The sequence below is a fragment of the Hyla sarda genome, chromosome 4 (genome assembly GCF_029499605.1).
Source record: "Hyla sarda isolate aHylSar1 chromosome 4, aHylSar1.hap1, whole genome shotgun sequence".
NCBI classification, from domain to species: Eukaryota; Metazoa; Chordata; class Amphibia; order Anura; family Hylidae; genus Hyla; species Hyla sarda.
Window position 1 is genome coordinate 374,677,673 of NC_079192.1, and position 20,163 is coordinate 374,697,835.

A 20,163-nucleotide genomic window follows, 5' to 3' on the forward strand; every position below is an offset into this window, starting at 1 on the left:
ATTTTGGAAATTTTGTGAAAAATTGGAAAATTGCTGCTGAACTTTGAAGCCCTCTGGTGTCTTCCAAAAGTAAAAAATCGTAAATTTTATGATGCAAACATAAAGTGGACATATTTTATATGTGAATAAAAAAAAATATTTGGAATATCCATTTTCCTTACAAGCAGAGAGCTTTAAAGTGAGAAAAATGCAAAATTTTAAATTTTTTCATCAAATTTTGGAATTTTTCACTAAGAAACGATGCAAGTATCGACAAAATTTTACCAATAACATAAAATAGAATATGTCACGAAAAAACTATCTTGGAATCAGAATGATAGGTAAAAGCGTCTTAGAGTTATTAATGCTTAAAGTGACAGTGGTCAGATGTTCAAAAAACGCTCTGGTCCTAAGGTGTAAAATGGCCTGGTCCTTAAGGGGTTAAGCAAGTGCCCTGAGGAAAACTCTTGTATAAAAAAATGGAAAAATATATTAAAATAAATATTTTGCTTATAAAAATGAAATACTGGCGAGACATCTTAACTTTAGATAATATAATGCAAAAACATACAAAAAAAGTTAGCACAGTTAAGAAATGTGGCAAAAACTACAAATGTCATTGGCATAAATAGTACCACTGCAAGTAGTCAACTGCAAATTGTTTGCAATTAAAACTTCAGATATTGATTCCAGAGATCATTGTCTTGCTTCATCTTTTCATCTTGTTTCATCTTTCATTGTGTTTTCTTCATTATTACCAAAAACTCCATGGCCAGCCTGTATTTCCAGTAGAACTATAAGAGTATGGATTTGGCACTGGATTCTGATTTGAAGAAGAGGATGGATCTGCATAATTGAATGGCAAATTGGCACCAAAGGGGCCAGAAACTAAAAACATTTGTGCTTGAATCTGCCCATTGAAATCAGAGTAAGGCTGGTTTGTATTATAGGAATTTGGCATTGCAAATGCAGATGACTGATTATCAGTATTGGTTGACTGTGTATTGTAGGAAACATGTGGGTATCTTTGAGTTAGTCTCCCAGCATTATTGCCATGTTGATACCAGTAATAAAAGGAATATTGCCAAGGACTAGCAGAAACAGGGAACTGTGGATACTGACCACCGGCTGTTGGAATTGACTGACTATTCCAGGTGGTAGATTTACCATTTTGAAGTTCCTCAGTTCCAGTAGGCTTTAAGTCGTTCATTCTTTGTTGTGGTTCTTCAGTTGCAGAGTTAAGTTGTATCATGTTTTCCTGTTCCTTCGATGAGCTGATGTGAATGGAACACACAATACTCATATTGTCATCATTTTCTTCAGAGAACGTATGTATAATTTTCTTATTTTGAATGTCAGGTGATATTCTGACATTTTCTGAGTCTAAAGAAATTTTGAAATCTGTAACACAGGTAAAAATACGTATTTGAACCCCTTAAGGACTCAGCCCATTTTGGCCTTAAGGACTCAGACAATTACATTTTTACGTTTTCATTTTTTCCTCCTCGCCTTCTAAAAATCATAACTATTTTATATTTTCATCCACAGACTAGTATGAGGGCTTGTTTTTTGCGCGACCAGTTGTCTTTTGTAATGACATAACTCATTATATCATAAAATGTATGGCGCAACCAAAAAACACTATTTTTGTGGGGAAATTAAAAAGAAAAATGCAATTTTGCTAATTTTGGAAGCTTTCGTTTTCACGCCGTACAATTTACGGTAAAAATTATGTGTGTTCTTTATTCTGAGGGTCAATACGATTAAAATGATACCCATTATTACTTACTTTTATATTATTGTTGTGCTTAAAAAAATCACAAACTTTTTAACCAAATTAGTACGTTTATAATCCCTTTATTTTGATGACCTATAACTTTTTTATTTTTCCATATAAGCGGCGGTGTGAGGGTTCATTTTTTGCACCATGATCTGTACTTTTTTTATATACCACATTTGCATGTAAAAAACTTTTAATAAATTTTTATAATTTTTTTTTATAAAATGTATTAAAAAAGTAGCAATTTTGGCCATTTTTTTTTTTACGTTCACGCCGTTCACCGTACGGGATCATTAACATTTTATTTTAATAGTTCGGACATTTACGCATGCGGCGATACCAAATATGCTTTTTGGGGGTAAAATAGGAAAAAACGGCCGTTTTACTTTTTTATTGGGGGAGGGGATTTTTCACTTTTTTTTTACTTTTACTTTTACATTTTTTTAAATTTTTTTTTACACTTGAATAGTCCCCATAGGGGACTATTCATAGCAATACCATGATTGCTAATACTGATCTGTTCTATGTATAGGACATAGAACAGATCAGTGTTATCGGCTATCGTCTGTTCTGGTCTGCTCGATCACAGACCAGAGCAGAAGACGCCGGGAGCCGGAAGCAGGAAGGTGAGGGAATCTCCGTGCGGCGTTCTGAATGATCGGATCCCCGCAGCAGCGCTGCGGGCGATCCGATCGTTCATTTAAATCGTGCACTGCCGCAGATGCCGGGATCTGTATTGATCCCGGCACCTGAGGGGTTAATGGCGGACGCCCGCAAGATCGCGGGTGTCGGCCATTGCCGGCGGGTCCCTGGCTGCGATCAGCAGCCGGGATCAGCCGCGCATGACACGGGCATCGCTCCGATGCCCGCCGTTATGCACAGGACGTAAATATACGTCCTGGTGCGTTAAGTACCACCGCACCAGGACGTACATTTACGTCCTGCGTCCTTAAGGGGTTAAGGGTACTGTAGCAAATTTTTCTGCCCTCATAAGTGCATACCACATACCTATATCTAAGTAGTGTACTATTTTGTACCTGTTAATCTGTCAAGGGCCTATATACTGAGAAAGGGCAGCCAATAGAACACACCTGCTGTTCTAGACAAATACTGTTTTAAGCTTAATGAAGTGTATTGTACTCCCCTCATATACGCAGTAAGTTTGTCAGGCAGAGTAGTGCCAGGACATGCACAGCGGAGTGGCAGAGGCCTAAATATATGAGGCGCAGGAAGAGGTTGCCGCAGAGTAGGGGCATGTGGCAGCCGGAGTTTCAGTGCAGTGAGAGGTCTGAGCTCCCGGTGTCAGCTAACAGCTAGTAGCCGTGATTGATCGGTTCACCACTCGGTCATCCACTTCATCTCCAGTGACATCCGACAGCCCCAGTCAACAGTTGGTGGGTTCCTCAGACTCAACCCTCAGGTGGCATGACCCTCTTGCTGCTGCTGCCACCTCAAGGCTCTCTCATTGTGCTGACATGTGACAGTGTACCCACATGCCGGGGCCCGGGACACTAAAACTTGGGAGTTAAAATTTCAATTTCAAAATCCTCAATTTCAATATCCTCAATTTCAAAATCTTAAATTTGAATTTCAAAATCTTAAATTTCAATGGTCTCCTCATGATTCTGCCAACTCCAGGCTGTGACATTCAGACACTATATAGTCTCCTCATGCTTTAGCCAGCTCTAGGCTGTGCCATTTAGCCACTATAGGGTCTCCTCATGATTCAGCCACCTCCAGGCTGTGTCATTCAGCCAATATATGGTTTACTGGTGCTGCTGGGCCTGGGCCTAAACATTTTAATGGTAGCATTAGCTACCATAAATATTCAATTAAAATTTCAAAATTAATATTTTAATATTAGGGATTGTGAAGCCCTAGTGTCTACTCATGCTGCTGCCAGCTCCTGCTCCAGGCTGTGCCATTCAGTAAAAATTTTTATTTAAAAATCCTCAGTTTCAATTTAAAAATTTTAAATTTAAATATGTTAAATTTCAATGGTCTCCTCATGCTTCAGCCACCTCCAGGCTGTGCAATTCAGACACAATATGGTCTCTTCAAGATTCAGCCACCTCCAGGCTGTGTCATTCAGCCACTATATGGTCTCCTCATGCTGGCACAAACTTCAGGCAGTCATTCAGCCACTATATGGTCTCCTCATACTGATGCCACCTCCAGGCTCTGTCATTGTGCTGCCATGTGACATATGACTCCTTGTTTGATTTGGTCCTTTCTACCAATACACGGGGGCCCAGGGCACTGAAACTTGGGAGTTAAAATTTCAAAATCCTCAATTTCAATTTCAAAAGCTTAAATTTCAATTTCAAAATCTTAAATTTCAATGGTCTCCTCATGCTTCTGCCAACTCCACGCTGTGCCATTCAGACACTATATGTCTCCTCATGCTTCAGCCACCTCTAGGCTGTGCCATTCAGCCACTATAGGGTCTCCTCATGATTCAGCCAACTCCAGGCTGTGTCATTGAGCCAATATATTGTTTAATGATGCTGCTGGGCATGGGCATAAGAATTTTTATAGTAGCAATTTAAATTTCAAAATTCATCTTTTAATCTCAGGGATTGTGAATCCCTAGTGTCTACTCATGCTGCTGCCAGCTCCAGACTGTGTCATTCAGCAACTATATGGTCTCCTCATGCTGCCAACACCTCCATGCTGTGTCATTCACCCACTATATGGTCTCCTCATGCTGCCAACACCTCCAAACTGTGTGACTTAGCCACTATATGGTCTCCTCATACTTCAGCCACATCCAAGCTGTGTCATTCAGCCACTATATGGTCTCCACATGCTGCCAACACCTCCACGCTGTGTCATTTAGCCACTATATGGTCTCCTGATGCTGCCAACACCTCCACACTGTGTCATTTAGCTACTATATGGTCTCCTTGTACTGATGCCACCTTCAGGCTCTGTCATTATGCCGCTCTGCGGCAGTGATTCTAATAGCGATGCCTGTAATCTGCATGTCATACTGAATAACAGTATTATTTCACTACCCCAGCACACTCCATATGCTTGTTAGAACAATGCAACGTGTTTTACATCCCTATTGAGGCTCTCTGTATGCCAGAAATAGCCATTTTTAATATAGATTGGCTGAATCAAATTTTTCTAAAGTTCAGTCATCTCTAATCCTCATCTTATGTTTGGGGTGACCTAAGCAAGATCATGACATTTTGGAGAACTGGGCCAATTGAAACTACCACTCTATGACTGCATTTATAGTAGGTCCCAACTTTGCATACATATTATGCTTGGACCACATTATGGTAGAAATACCAATAAAAATATAGCTTTGTGTCATAAAAGCAAGCAGACAGTGAATTGTTAAGACACTTCTATCTTCTGCTGCAAGTCACTTAGAGCAATAAATGCATCACGCGTGACAAGATAGAGAATAAAGATCGCAATGAGGTCCTCATCTCTGCTGCATTGGGATTTTTTATTCCCTGGTGTCATAGCCCTTGAGGGTTCAGAGGAACAAGACTTTCCCTGGTTCGCAATGACAGCACATACTATCCAGAATAAATTCTTTACTTTTCAAAGTATATGATGTACAATCCTGTAACAATACAGTATTTTTTAAAGGGAACCAGAAACAGATACAGAACATATGGTGCTAACAATATTTCCTAATTTCTACATGATCTTTAAGTATTCACTTTGTGCTTCTCTTGACTATAAGAGCTGATCACTACGGGTGCTACTAGTAGGACCACTTATGAAAAGATTTGCTTATAAAAGCTGCTAAATTAAAAAGACTCATGGAAACAGCCCAATGATATATTTGCCCATAAAAATTAAATAAAGCTGCAATGATGGACCACTGCTCTATCTAGGGGGAACGAGGGACTCCACACTCGTGAGCTAGTATTTGGTGGAGGTTCCAGCACAATCATACATTTGACCATGAAAGGTTGTAGGTCACATCTATTCTGCTAGAAAACCACCATTGAATAATCCAGTGTTTCCCAACCAGAGTGTCTCTACCTGTTGCAAAACTACAACTAGAAGCACTACTAGAAGTTGTAGATTTGCAATAGCTGGAAGCACCCTGGTTGGAAAACAATGGAATAATATGTAAAGTATCATAATATAAAGAAAACACAGTCTTTAAAAAAAAAAAAAAAAAAGACAAGGTGCCAAATGACTACTTGTACTAGAGGACACATTGACTGGACAAGTGCTTAAAGTACCTCTGTGCTGTGGCTGAAAGTGAAGGCACAAGAACAAGTGATTCTAATACAAGGTGAAAGCCTTATTGTGTAAGCAGCTTCCAATCACATTCTGTTAGCCTTTGCTATATGGAGACGCTGACTCTGGACCATCCCCCCACCAGGGAGCTGTCCAGTTTCAGAGTCACTGAGCAATGCCACTAAGAACAAGGCAAAGGTGACATAAAGCACACAGCCTGTAGTGTTTAAGGAGGTAAACCTTAGGGGACAGAACAAAGACTTACAACTCAAAAGAAATTGGTCCTTTGAACTGTTCCTTGACATAGTGTACATGCTGTCTAATGTGCATGGTATTGGGAAATTCTGATTGAAATTGCATACGGTATAGATGTAGCAAAGCAGAGTTTGTCATTGATGTGTTTATGCACAGAAATTTCAGTATATAAAAAAAAACAGCAATACAAAAAAAGAATGGCAGGCTGGCTGTAGAATTTTTGTATAGATTTGCACCAAATCATCACCACAATATTCATTTTTGTTAATGAATTTCTCATGCAGATTTCCCCTTTAGATTTTGGATGGAATTGTCACTGAAACTTGTCTACAGCAATTTCTACTGGTGTCCTTTGTTGGGGACATGCCACTTCGGAGCAATGTCCCTTTTCCCCAGCAGATTTTTTTAAGGTAAAATAGAGAGTTGGAACGGTGTTTTGGATTTTTTGGTGGCAAAATGTGGCACATGAAATGTGCAACACAATTTGGGCGCAAAACTTGGGAAAAAAGAGTTGCAATCACATAAGTAAATCACCCCCAATAAGTTGGGAAATTCAGCCAGAGCAGCCTGGAAGCAAAGAACCGAATAAGGATTCTTTGGCTCCAACTCTGGATTACATGCATATTAATAAAATTTTAAAATAAAAAACACTATACTCACCTTATCAAGTCCTGTTGTTCCAATGGCAGTACTTTACTGGTCCCCCATTAGTCTATGTTCACAGTCCTCCCCTCATGATGTGTCATATCTACATGTGATCACTGCAGCCAATTAAAAGCTGCAAACTATGACACAACCTGCCATTGCTGGAGGCTGGGTGTACAGAGAGCACCAGGAAAGCATGGAAGTATTGTCATAGGAGAGATTAAGGAGGTGAGCTTAATGTTTTATTTCATATTAGTTGCTAGACAAGAGGAACCCTTGAGCTATCATCATGTGAGGAAATATGTGAAGGTTATTGTTTTGTCTGGATGAGACTACCATCACTTTATTTTATTGTTAATGAATATTGTTGCAGGGATGTAGGGATCATTAGAAATTAGGGCTAGTCAAAGGAACATTTTAGAGGTTAGTTGACATTAGAAGTGTGGGGGCCCTGAACATGTGGTCTCAACTTCTTTGTTCAACAATGGTGAGGCCTGTTCTGAGTTGAATCTATCCTGTAAAACCACTGTATGGTCTTGCCCACCATGCTGCAACTAAGTTTTAGGGTCTATACAATCTTCTTATAGCCTAGGCAATCAGGAATTCTTTGTCATGACCGGGGTTGGACAGGGAGAGAGAGCCCTAAGCTGTCCCTAGAACTACCCTAAAACTTGGAGCCGGTCCCTTCCTGTGCTAAAGTGCAATGGGCATAAAGGCACACAAATAATACAGTACATAGTCGGGGACAGGGCAGAAACGTAATGGGAAAACAACAAAACAACCAGAAAAAAAAAGGCAGGATATAAATATACCAACAGGGCAGGATATAGCATACTAACATACAGTTTTGAAACCGTAATCAAGATTAACAGCAGATATGAATAATGAAAAGACTAGATATGGAATAAGTATACAGCCGAAACCCGGAGATGCAGGGGATGAACAGATGAACTGAACGTCAAACACTACACGGGTCAGGAAACAGAAGAAAGTTCACACTCTACACAAACAAATTAAAGTTCAGAGGACACAAACAAAGAACAAACTAGACTCCCCAATCCAAACATGGAGGGACATTAATACCGAAGCCAAATAGACTCCAAGCCAGCAGGCACTCTTTACTGTGTGATCAGAATACTGTCCTAGAAGGAAACAGAAATATAATACACGGAACACCAAACTAAGAACCAGTCTGAACAGACTCCAGAGTAAGCCAAACTCCATAACATGGAGGAATGCGGGTCAGGACTCTAAACAGGAATACTTAATACAGAGAACGAGTACAAGCAACACTGTGAACACAGACTAAGATAACAAGGTTAAAGCAGAACGGATATATTCCTAAAAACCGACAGATGTACTAAAAACCCTGGCAACCCTGATAGCTCTCAACTAGGTACCCGAAAAAAAAGGAAAAATACCTTGCAAAAAAAATAAAAAAATTATAATTATCATTCTAACTCTTGGATTTCTCAACTCATTGAGTTTATATTAAGAAACGGTTCTGCAGCATTTACTTTCTGTGCAGTGCTCTATAGCATAGCAGGGTGTGCTATTCACCACCATCAAAGTAACACAGTGCCTCCAGCTTCATAAAATAACCCATAGGTTGGTGTCTTTGCCCTCTGCTCAGTGATTCCTTTACACAGACAAAAGAGCAAAGACACCTGAAAGCTTCTCTATTTTCCTTCTTTGGACGTCCCCACTCATTAAACCCGGCTTCTGATTTCCTCTAATGAACGACTCGCGCGACTCTCATTAAAATGTTAATTAATGCAGAAAAGATAATTTGTGAAATTTGTAATTTGAGGTAAAGACTATACAGGATTATTATTATTATTTTTTTTTTGTAATAGCCGACCCATCTATGTATGATCATTGGGGTACAGGTACTATGAAATGCTTTCAAAACTTACCCTCCCTTATTTTATTTTTTTAAATGTTTTTTATGGCATTTACTATGTGGGACCAATAATGTTATGTTTTACACACTTGATGATAACAATTATGTTTGTGTTTTTATCTATTTATTGTTTAGTTTAGATTTTTCATTGAAAAATAGGTAAATATTAATTTTTAATAGGGGGATTTATTTATTTATTTTACTTTTGTTTTGTTTTTTTTGTTTGTTTTTTTGCTTGCTCCCAAAGCACACTGCCGTACATATGTCTTGCAGTGTACACTAAAAAATGTATCTTCAGTTGTACCCTGCCTAAAAGTTCAACAGGAGATCTATCCTGGCAGCCACACAGGTCTTCAGGTGGCCTGGGGCTGATATGGCAACTGATTGGCACCCCTAATTTGCATTGGGAGGGACTCTAGAGACTTCATAGGGCAAACACCTGTTAAATTATCACCTGGAATCCTGTTGGGATCTTGCAGAAGTCCGATTGTGACAGCTTCCCACGAGTGTCGGCTGTAATAGACAGCTGGCACTTGCCGCATATGAAGCAGGCTAATTTTTCTTATTCTGCTTCGTATCTCCCCACCACACTGCCATTATTACTGTTTGTCGGAATGTTAGAAGAGATTAGGGGCCTGAACATAGCCTATTTCTATATTTTCTGAACATATACTTTTACATAGTTACAAAGTTAGTATGGTTGAAAAAAGACATACGTCCATCAAGTTCAACCAGGGAGTTGAAGGGAAGGGTGTAACTCAAAAGAGTAATAGGGAACTCAAAAGAGTAATAGACTACACTTTTACGTGAAGCAGAAATAAGCATACATACAGGAAAAGTATACATTCAAGACAAGTAGACTATGTTTGGTCCATTAAAGTCAATCGGACTACTATGAATTCTTCTTTTTACATGTGTCCCAATGTAAACCACTAACCTTCCCCTAAAACTTGATGTGTATGGGGCCTAGTTTTCAGATCACTTGAAGCCACAACTGACACTGCTAAACTAAAAGTAGGAAATTTCCATCTTTCCAGTCTCCAGAAATTAGCACCTTGGAGAACTCAGAATTGGTATACCAAGCAGCTAATGGCATATGACTAGATTGACATTCAATATGTAGTCAAAATACTCAGTATAATTAAGTGCTAGTCGGATTATTTATTATTCTTCTAAATCCCAAAAACATTTTCACCCTAAGGTTATTGTCACTTTATCAACTGCCTTATTTGATTCACACATTTTCATTCGTAACTGGTAAAAATTTGCCTGCAAAAGAAAAAAATGCACCTGAATTTTTACGGATTATGGCCCAAAATGTGCGGCATAAAATAAATTAATAAATCTCATTAAACTTCACACTGGGTAAACATGCCCTAAGGACTGCAGGAAATGTTTCTGTGCATTATGATAGATATAACATTTCCCTTTTCATAATCACATCGCTATATGAGTCCCTGCTTCTTGTGGGATGACTCGCAAAGTCTTTAGGCATTATTTAAGGCTACATGCAAGTTGGTGTATAATTCAAGATTATTAAAATTATTAAAAGGGCGATTGCAACAACAACAATAAAAAACTATTTAATAAACCATATACTGTATTAGTAACCATAAAGGACATATCTCACATTTCATATTCTCACCTGTTGGATGCCTTTATGTTTCAACTCCAGTACGTGCAGTGTGTAGTTTGTCCGCCGTCCCTTTTCGTTAAACTGAACATTTCCGGACAACCCCTCCAGTCGAACCTTATGAAGAGATATAACAACAATTGTGTTATAATATGGTGCAAAATAGTGCAATGCCACAGAGGATTTTAGTTGAACCCTTGGGGGGGGGGGGGGGGGGGAATGTCTGTCGACAGATTTCTGACTGATTCCAAGTAGTAGCCTGCAGAATAGCAGAATCTTGAATGTTGCTGTAGATATGAATCAGGTATAGCAGGATATCACCCACAATATATAATATATATGTATTTGCAACATTTAAACTGTGAGCACTGACTACTTCTGTCCAAAATTAATTTAGAGGATGTCTTGTTCTTCACAGCTGCCACGTTTTCCTGTGGCACCTTTATCTATTTGTGGAGTTCTATTATTCTACCAGATTTCTGACAAATTTCATCCATCAACTCAATGATTATATTTCCAGCTATTTACTAGAGGTCAGAATATCTATTTAAATTAATATATGTCTATTGACTACATGTTCATGTTTTGTTCAACAGTGAGCTGTCCTAATATTGATACTGATAGATATCATGTGTAGGAATCCTAAAAGGATAAATCTGTTTTACCTGTTGTAAAGCTCTCTGTATGTCTATTCCTTGACCCCATGGAACGGCAGGGTTGGCCAAGCAGTCTCCAGCATTGCCACGTCGTGAAATGTCTATCCGTTGTTTCCTGAGATTCTGGAAGGCCTCATACATCACTCGGACTCCATCATATGTCAGAGCAGATGTGTACTATACAAAAAAAAGAGTAAAAACACCATCTATTACACTGAAAAAACACAGATAATAATGGACACAGTATCATCAAGAAAGAATCTAGTTTTAGCACACAACTATTATGCAGGTAAACAACTGAATGTAGCCAATAAATGACTTGATGGACTACCCCAATTTTGTTTATTTTCTGGAATACTTATCAAAAACCGGTCTCTTCTTCTCTATGAGTTCTTGAGGTACTGTGTTCAGTATCACACAGATGTCAGATATAGCACCATGCTTGAGGATCGAGAATTTATTGGGTTTATATATACAACATGTTGAAAGTCGACCCCAAAAACTAATGTTGAATTCACAAGTAGTGTTGAGCGGCATAGGCCATATTCGAATTCGCGATATTTTGCGAATATATGGACGAATATTCATCATATATTCGCTAAATTCGCATATTCGTAATATTTGCATTTTATTTTTGCATATGCGAAAATTCGCGCATGCAAAAATTAGCATCTAAAAAATCACCATAAAGCGAATATTTGCATATGTGAAAATTGATATGCGAATAAAATTCGTATTGCGAATATTCGCGAGCAACACTATTCACAAGGTATTCACTTACATCAGTTTTGCTCACATTGGAGCTCACAATTTAGGTTTTCCATCTCATGGCATACATATCCACTTTTAGACCACTTTTGTATACAAGTTAACATTTTTAGAGGTTACAAGGAAAACATGCAATGCAATGAAAGTTTAGTCAAATGGGCCCTGTTTGAATCCAGGGTACCAGAAATGATAACAAGTTCCATTAAAAACTTGCAACCACTTTTTGTTGACAGTGGGAAAGGAAGGATTTGCCATGATATGCTGGTTATTATTAGTGCTCAAGGCTCTTAACACATTTGGGGCATATTTCACTTTTGACTATGAGCTTGAGTAGATTTCTGGAATAATTAAACCTATTTCTTGTGTACGTTTTGGTAAAGACCTTTTCACATTTCTCAAACGTAGTGAGAGCAGCAAAAAAAGGGGAAACAGCACAAATTTTGGTGCAAAACGAGGCCTCTGCAAAATGTATTACATTGATATGTCAGAAAACGAAGTTAGTGGCTTAAAGCGGTTATCCAGGAACCAGAAAAAAGAGATATTTTCTTTCAATGACCACTCCCTATCGGTCTCCAGGTTGGGTGTGGTTCTGCAGCTCAGTTACATTGCAGTGAATGGAGCCAAGTTGTAATACCACAAGCAACCTGGGGAAAGACAGGGAGCGGTCTTTGAAAGAAATTAGGTCTGGATAAGCCCTTTAATAAACTTGCAAAAATCTTTCCTTGAAGATAGAAAAAAAATTGCCAAAGTAAAGTTGGACATCAGTGGCGGCTGCAGTAGAGCACATATACTTTTGTACTAATCTAAATGACCTTTTATGTCTCCACATGGACAAACTTCCTCTCTTTGATATTGAAATCAGTCAGGGAATAGGAACCATTAACCTATACATAAAAGAACAATGTCAAATTACATTGTTCAACGTGCTTAAGATGCTAAATAAGAGAAGTCTGTGTGGATTATGTGATTTCCATAAACTTGGCACCATTATAACTTAGAAAAATGTGCTGGAAATGGGAAGGGGGTTAACATTTAATTCCATCTGGTAATGAACAGGATATATATACCTAGTTGTTGTATCTTCCTTTTTTACCCCCTTATGTCCTTAAGGCCAGTCCTCCACCCTCTTGGTCCCTAAGGTAATTTCTCTTGTGCAGGGTCCCACAGCGTCTGCAAGGTTTACCTCTATGGTATGTTTACCATAAGTCCTATGTCCATATTATATGTTGCCCTATAAAGCGGTCAGAGAGCCTCGGAATGAGTCATCGCCTGTAATGTAAGTGCCTAATAAAAGCATTTCAGCAAAGGTCACCAAGAACAATATTTTTTTCTTAAATTTGCTACTGTATATTCTTCATATACAAATCAAATACACAGTTTTTTAGAAGCTGACCAGCCTCAAATAATCATTTTAAGAGGTTGTATGAGGATAAAAGTATCGCATTCCCCGATTTTGGAAACATCGGAGCAACAATGAAAAGCATGGCTACAGTGGCTCTTAGCCCCAGGATAATTAAAGGGGTATTCCAGACAAAACCTTTTTTTATACATGTCAACTGGCTCCGGAAACAAACAGATTTGTAAATTACTGGCATAGATGGCTTGCTTCTTTATTATTGCTCTCGACAAGCAGTGTTAGGGAGAAAAAAATCAATCGGCATGTTCTATGGCTGCAGTCCTACTTTAATGGTTAAACAAACTGATGAACACTTGTTTCAGACACAACCATACACATTTTAGTCATTTTAGTTGTTTAAACTGGCCATAACTGGTTAATAACATTGGGCGAATGGCAGAGAATGTATAAACATTTTTTCCAGTTTTTCTCTGTTTTTGTTCTCCTAGTTTGGGCTAAAAATACTAACCAAATGGAGCAGCAAATACTGCCCAAAAATACTACATGTGGTGCCAGCTTTAGACTCTATAGTCTAAGCAACAGTTGATGCCATGTTTGTGTCATCCATGAAATGTAAACAAAAGCAAAATGCCAAAATGGAATGTTGATGTATGAATGCATGGACAAAGCATGGGCCCCTTTGACTTGAATAGCCCAAAAATATACGAGTCAAAAGTGCAATGCATCACAATTTTCACGATTCAGAGTCAAAAAGAAGAAATTATCAAAACCAAGTCACAAGCTTGCTACATTTATGCCAGTAAAGACAATGGGGCCTGTGTCTGACCGTGCATGTAAATGTAGGAATCCCAGTTTTGGAATGTATATGTGCTATGGATGGCACAAACATGATGTGGACAAACCCTAAGTATACAATGTCTAAGTGTAGTACAATTTAAAGGGGTACTCTTCTGTAAACAAATTATCCCCTATCCAAAAGATAGGGGATAAGATGTTAGATTGGAGGGGTCTGCCACTGGGGACCGCCGCGATCTCCGATGCGACACCCCTGTCATTTGGTGCATGGAGCAAACTTCGCTCCGTGCCTGATGACTGGCAATGCCGGCCGCCACGTCCATTCATGTCTATGGGGGAGGCATGATGTCTATGTACTAGCTGTCACGCCCCCTCCCATAGACATGAATGGAGGGGGGGGGGGAGTGTGGCATCACTGCAAGATTCCGTGTTCTGGACGCCATCACTGTCAGCCCGCTGCTGGGGACCCTCGCGATCTAACATCTTATCCCCTATCCAAAAGATGTTTACAGCGGAGTAAACCTTTTAGTATTCCCCCCCCCCCACCCCCAATTTTTTTTATCTTCTTTAATTGTAAACCTGTCATAAATGCAGTTAGTTGATGCTTAAGAGGTTGTTGCATTAGAACTTTGCATTGTAAATGTCCTCTCCAGGTTGCAGACCTTGTTGCTTTGGAATGACACAATAATATTTTCTTCTTGAATTACATAGGTCAACATCTGTTTTTTTGAAAACACATGGGGGGATATTTATCAAAGCTGTCTATGTCCCGCATCAATATAGATCAAACTGCAGAGTGTTTGGCTGGTCTATTGTGCGCCTAATTTATCAAATGGCGCACAGCTCTTGATAAATTCTGCGCACAGACTGCATGATCTATGCTTTAGTCTATATTTAAACCTGCTCCAACATGGTCTGACATTTCGGCGTACTTTCAGCCTATGCGACTTGTCGCTGAAAAGTCGCTTTTGATAAATTCAGCACCAATGCATTTTTCAATGCATTTCAGTCTAAAATAGACTAGCATGCATCATGTTCTAAAAATCCTCTAGAGCAAAAGTCGCAGAAAAGTCGCACATATTTAGACTGCGACTTTCTGTGCGACAAATTTAGACAAGAAAAACCAGTCTAAATCCTTTGATAAATCTTCCCCATGGTGTTAATAGAGAATTGTGGCTTAACTTTATAGCTAAGATTCCCAAGATCAAATAGAGTATAATCAAACCTTGTTCGCTCTTATTCCTCCTCCCCAAAATAGAAACTGATGATTCCTCCTGGTTTTCTATAACTTTAATTCCATTGCCACATGTAGAATTCACCATGACAGTTTATTGCCAGTTTATTGCTAGGATTGACATACATAAATTGGCGATTGGCCATATCCAGCTGGTTCTTTTGCCTTTGGGTCCTCTTTCATCCATGAGCCTCTGCTGGATAGTGATGAGCGGCAGGGGCCATATTAGAATTTGTGATATTTTGCGAATATATGGATGAATATTCGTCCTATGTTCGCGAATTTCGCTTATTCGTTATGTTTGTTCACTTTTTTTCCATGCGAAAATCGTAATGAAATTTGTATAGTGCGCATGCGCGATTATATTTTTCAACTAACACTATACCCTATACTAGAAACTATCTGCTAATCTAACCTACTCTATCTAACTCTAACTATCAATTCAGTATATAATTTGATTTGCTTTTTTAAAAAAAAAAGCACAGCACAGCACAGACCATGTTCAATCTCCTCTCTCAATCACATGAAATAGCAAAAACCTCTGCTGGGAAGAATCTTATATAGTGAAGGGGTGGGCAACTTTCCTATTGGTTGCTAGGGATGTTGCCAACCTCTGACAACTGTATTTGCATATTCACATATACAAAATATTCGCGCTCCACACTGACTAACACAGTAAATAATATTGGAGCCTTCTTTGGACCAAAAGCTGGAAGCCGGGACGGATGATCACTTTTTTTTTTACACAGTACACATCATTGTTGTGATGTGTACTGTGAAGACAAAAAAACAAATATTCTTCATTAAAAATATATAGCGCTATATTCCAAATATTCACAAAATCGTGAAGTGTCAATATTTGCAGTAAAAATTTGCATTTCGAATATTCGCGCTCAACACTACTGCTGGACTCAGTTGCCACTAGAGGAAGGGAAAGTGGCTCTTGTGTTGTGGGGGAAACAAACATTAGTCCTTTCTGTCCTAGTGGAAAAACTTAGCACTATAATTGGGTCCTACATTGATGTTTTATGTACATCACATACAATTTTGTCTACACAGTCATTTTGGAACTTTATCAATGAACCAGGAATAATAAGAGTAAAAGAGCAATATGTCTGTCCAGATAGAAGAGTTTTTGCAATTGTAATCTAGTGCCATACACAAATTGACAATTGAGACACGTTTGCTTAAACCAAGTTTGACAGCTGGTTCTAACAAATTGAACCTCAAGCAAATTTTGGGAAATTCAGTGATTTCTAATGGTAAAATGTGGAATGAGGCCCCATTCCATTTGGGGATCTACCAACATGAAAAACCCACAGTTATCTAATTGAAAAATGACACCGGTTAAAAAAGAAAAAAGACAGTATTATATAGTAAACATGGCCTGTTCGGCAATTGTATCCATCCGAGATGAATGGTCAGTAGATGCCACTGTTTAGGAGAACGCCTTTACTTGTATTTGGTTCCTGTACAAATTTTTGGTTCTTTGAGGATCTGACATGAAACCGTTCACAATATTCTCTCTTGCACTAAATAAATGATATGAATATTACTTTCTGTTTTCTAACACTAAAAAATATGCTTAGATAAGCCGTAATGATCCTGACAGGTATATCCAGTGAGTCATCGGACCCAGCATGGGGGTGGCAGAAATTATAAGCAGTAAAAATACTAAATACAGGATATTGGGAGAGAAATATCTCTCCCACGTGTTGTCAAGCATGACAATAATAATAATAATCTTTACTGTTTTTGTTGTCATGACAGCTTCAAAGAGGGCAAACCAAGCTGCAGATGTGATACATGATAACATCTCCTCATTTCCCTCCGCAGCATCTAAATAGATGGTCATGATCCACCTCTGCTCCAAAAAATCTTAGCAAAAATCTGTTTAATATTATATTGGGTGGGATATGACCCTGTTTTTTTTCCATGTCATAGCTCAACACTAATTCATTCTAGATCCAAACACATTAGTGGTCTGAGACAGTGGTCCTGATGCATGACAACCTCATATAAAAGACTGTAGTTGTTATGGAGTTTATTAATGACTTGGCTGTTATATATATATATATATATATATATATATATGTATATATATATTATATATATATAGTCCCAAAATAATGCAGCACTACTTATCTAGTCCAGAAACAATGGTGGTGCCAGCGTCCAAAAAAAAGACTCGATCAAAGTCCTCCATAGACAGAAACCAAAGACAGGCGCAGCACTGTCTTTGGTTCATATATATATATATATATATATATATATATATATATCTCAAAGCTGGATGGATATTGTGCTACTGTGAAGTTCTTCACGGGATTATGTATTCAGCAGAGTCCAGTTCATGGAGCCTTTACAGCAGTGCCAAGGGTCATACATACTATTGAGTCAGACAGCCTCCATTGGACTACATTTGGATGGATATACAGTATTATCCCCTAAAACCAATTTTGCTAAGGTAGACTACCTCTGTACATACACTATTTTCTGCATGCTATGAATTATTTTATAACAGCTTCTGGAATCCAACAGATTCTGCAATTCAGAAGCACACCTTTTTGGCATACTGTACATTTGGTCTGTAATGTATTTAGGTATATCAATGTATACAGTATATTAGGGAGATTTTCTAAGTGTTCAGTATGTACATAACCTAAACTTGCTTTATATATAAAAAAAAAACTACTTAAAACACTTATGGATATATAGTGCATTTATAGGTCTCCACTTCTTATGCCATTTTTGGCACAGTTAGATGTTACATACAGATTTATCAGGTGCCAGTAACAGTAGATTCACTAGACAGGGAGCTCTGTGCCCAGCCCAATGAATGTTTATCATCTCCCATTATACTTTGCAGGAGAAGTCTTTGACAGGAGTCACTGCTTCCATACATACTGTACTTTGTATGGGCAGTTGTAGTGCAATGGGGGCAATTTTGAATTCAGATTCAAATACAAAACACACTTAATGAATCCACTCATCTCTAGTTGCCATGCTTTTCATTCAGTGATGTCGCAATGGAATGGTTACACAAAATGCCTAAAATATTGAATCCTCAAATGTCATCAATAGCAACTTGGGACCTACACAATATACTGAAGATACCAGTGTTAATAATCTCTCCCTTAGTGCCATCCTTTGGGAGTAGCTTCTACGTACGTCCAATTGGTGGCTCTAAAGGCAGTTTTCTTCCTTCTAGAGTAGAACTTATTTGCATGCATTTCTTCCCAGGAAATATTACCTGGCCTATAAGACTTTCTTAGCCATCTAGTGGTCTCCACAAGATGAAAAACTACCCCCTGAGACTGATGACACTAGCAAGTAACACAGTGACAAGAGTATTTCCATAAGGAATTTGTTTTATATGGAACATATTATTTATATTCAATGATGTCAGGGGGACTGTTACCCCAACCGAGACTAAATTAAATCATACATATGAGATACCTAAGGAGCTGTAGGTTACACCTGAGGGACATAGGAGGGTCTACAACATGTTCATTTGCAACATTCTAGTACTATATGTGATGTATGAATTATTCTGTCAGTTATGCTCATGGTTTGGTAAGAATAATAAGAACAATAGGAACAATTGCCAGACCAACTATTTGTTTCTATCAGCATTATATATTATTTATTTCCATGTAACAGCTGTTGTTCTTTAGAGCTTGTATACAAGCTAGATAGAGTAACACATGATTGACTGGAGAGTTAACTAAGACGTTATGGAAAATTAGCCTAGCAGATACACAAGAGGCATTACACCTGCTACGATCTTAAAGATAAACTATTATATGTTGATGTGTATTGAGCCTGGGTACTTGAGTTCAATACAATACACCACAATGGTCCTATATAAAACAGCCAAAATCTGATAATACATCGATCTTCAAAGAAGGTTAAAGGATTCCATGTAAATCTGGTTATGGACATGAAGATGAATTGTTAAAGATCTAACTTGAAAAAATACATTGAAGGCCCTGACATGTCTGTGTATTACATTGTTTAAATTGGGAACCATGAGGAGGGACTGAAAATCTAAAAGGCATCAGTTGAACAGTGTTTTCTACTTAAAAGGACTTTGAATAAGGCATATTCTTACCATGTTCTACAACGTTTTTACATAACATGAAATAAATATATGAATGAACATTAAAGGGGTACTCCACTGGAAAACATTTTTTTTAATCACCAGGTGCCAGAAAGTTAAACACATTTGTAAATTACTTTACAAATTTAAAAATTATTCCAGTACTTATCAGCTGCTGTATGCTTCAGAGGAATTTATGTTGTTTTTGAATTTATTTTCTGTCTGACCACAGTGCTCTCTGCTGATACCTCTGTCCATGTCCAGAGCAGGAGAGGTTTGCTATAGAGATTTGCTCCTATTCTGGACAGTTCCTGACATGGACAGAGGTGTCAGCAGAGAGCACTGTGGTCAGACAGTAAGGGAGTTAAAAAAGAAAAGAACTTCTTCTGGAGTATACAGCAGCTGATAAGTACTTTAAAGGATTAAGATTTTTTAAATTGAAGTAATTTACAAATCTGTATAACTTTCTGGAACCAGTTAATTAAAAAATTTTTTTTCCAGTGAGTACCCCTTTAAAGGTGCTGGCTGGATCACATGCTGTTGCAGGAAACTTTGTAATACTAATTTCTCCTGTGGAGGTATTGCAGAGGAATTAAACTCTTTTAGGGTTTTGCCATAGAATAATTTCCCAGGAACAGGTTATACCCTCAGGACACTCTAACTAAAATAAATTGTTCAAAGTCGAAAACCCCTTTATTAAAAATAAAATTGTGTCTGTTTCCAAAGGTTCTGATGCTGATCTCAAAAACTCTGCCTTTGCTATGCAATGTCTAGGGAAGACAGTATGTTGAAAAAGCCAGCCTGCTAATATATCTCCTTTTGAGAATAGGCCATTGGTTAG

The 20,163-nt window shown here is 38.2% G+C and overlaps 1 protein-coding gene across 4 annotated transcripts in view; it reads right to left on the reverse strand.

Annotated features, from left to right (window-relative positions):
* GRIA1 (glutamate ionotropic receptor AMPA type subunit 1) overlaps positions 1–20,163 on the reverse strand; it is a 310,401-nt gene that overhangs the window by 94,235 nt on the left and 196,003 nt on the right. For all 4 annotated transcript variants that reach the window (XM_056516840.1, XM_056516836.1, XM_056516838.1 and 1 more), the window contains exons 7-8: positions 11,076–11,243; positions 10,423–10,527 (exon numbers count right to left, since the gene is read on the reverse strand). In XM_056516840.1, the coding sequence (XP_056372815.1) occupies positions 10,423–10,527; positions 11,076–11,243 (273 nt within the window). The remainder of the gene's footprint in view (positions 1–10,422; positions 10,528–11,075; positions 11,244–20,163) is intronic.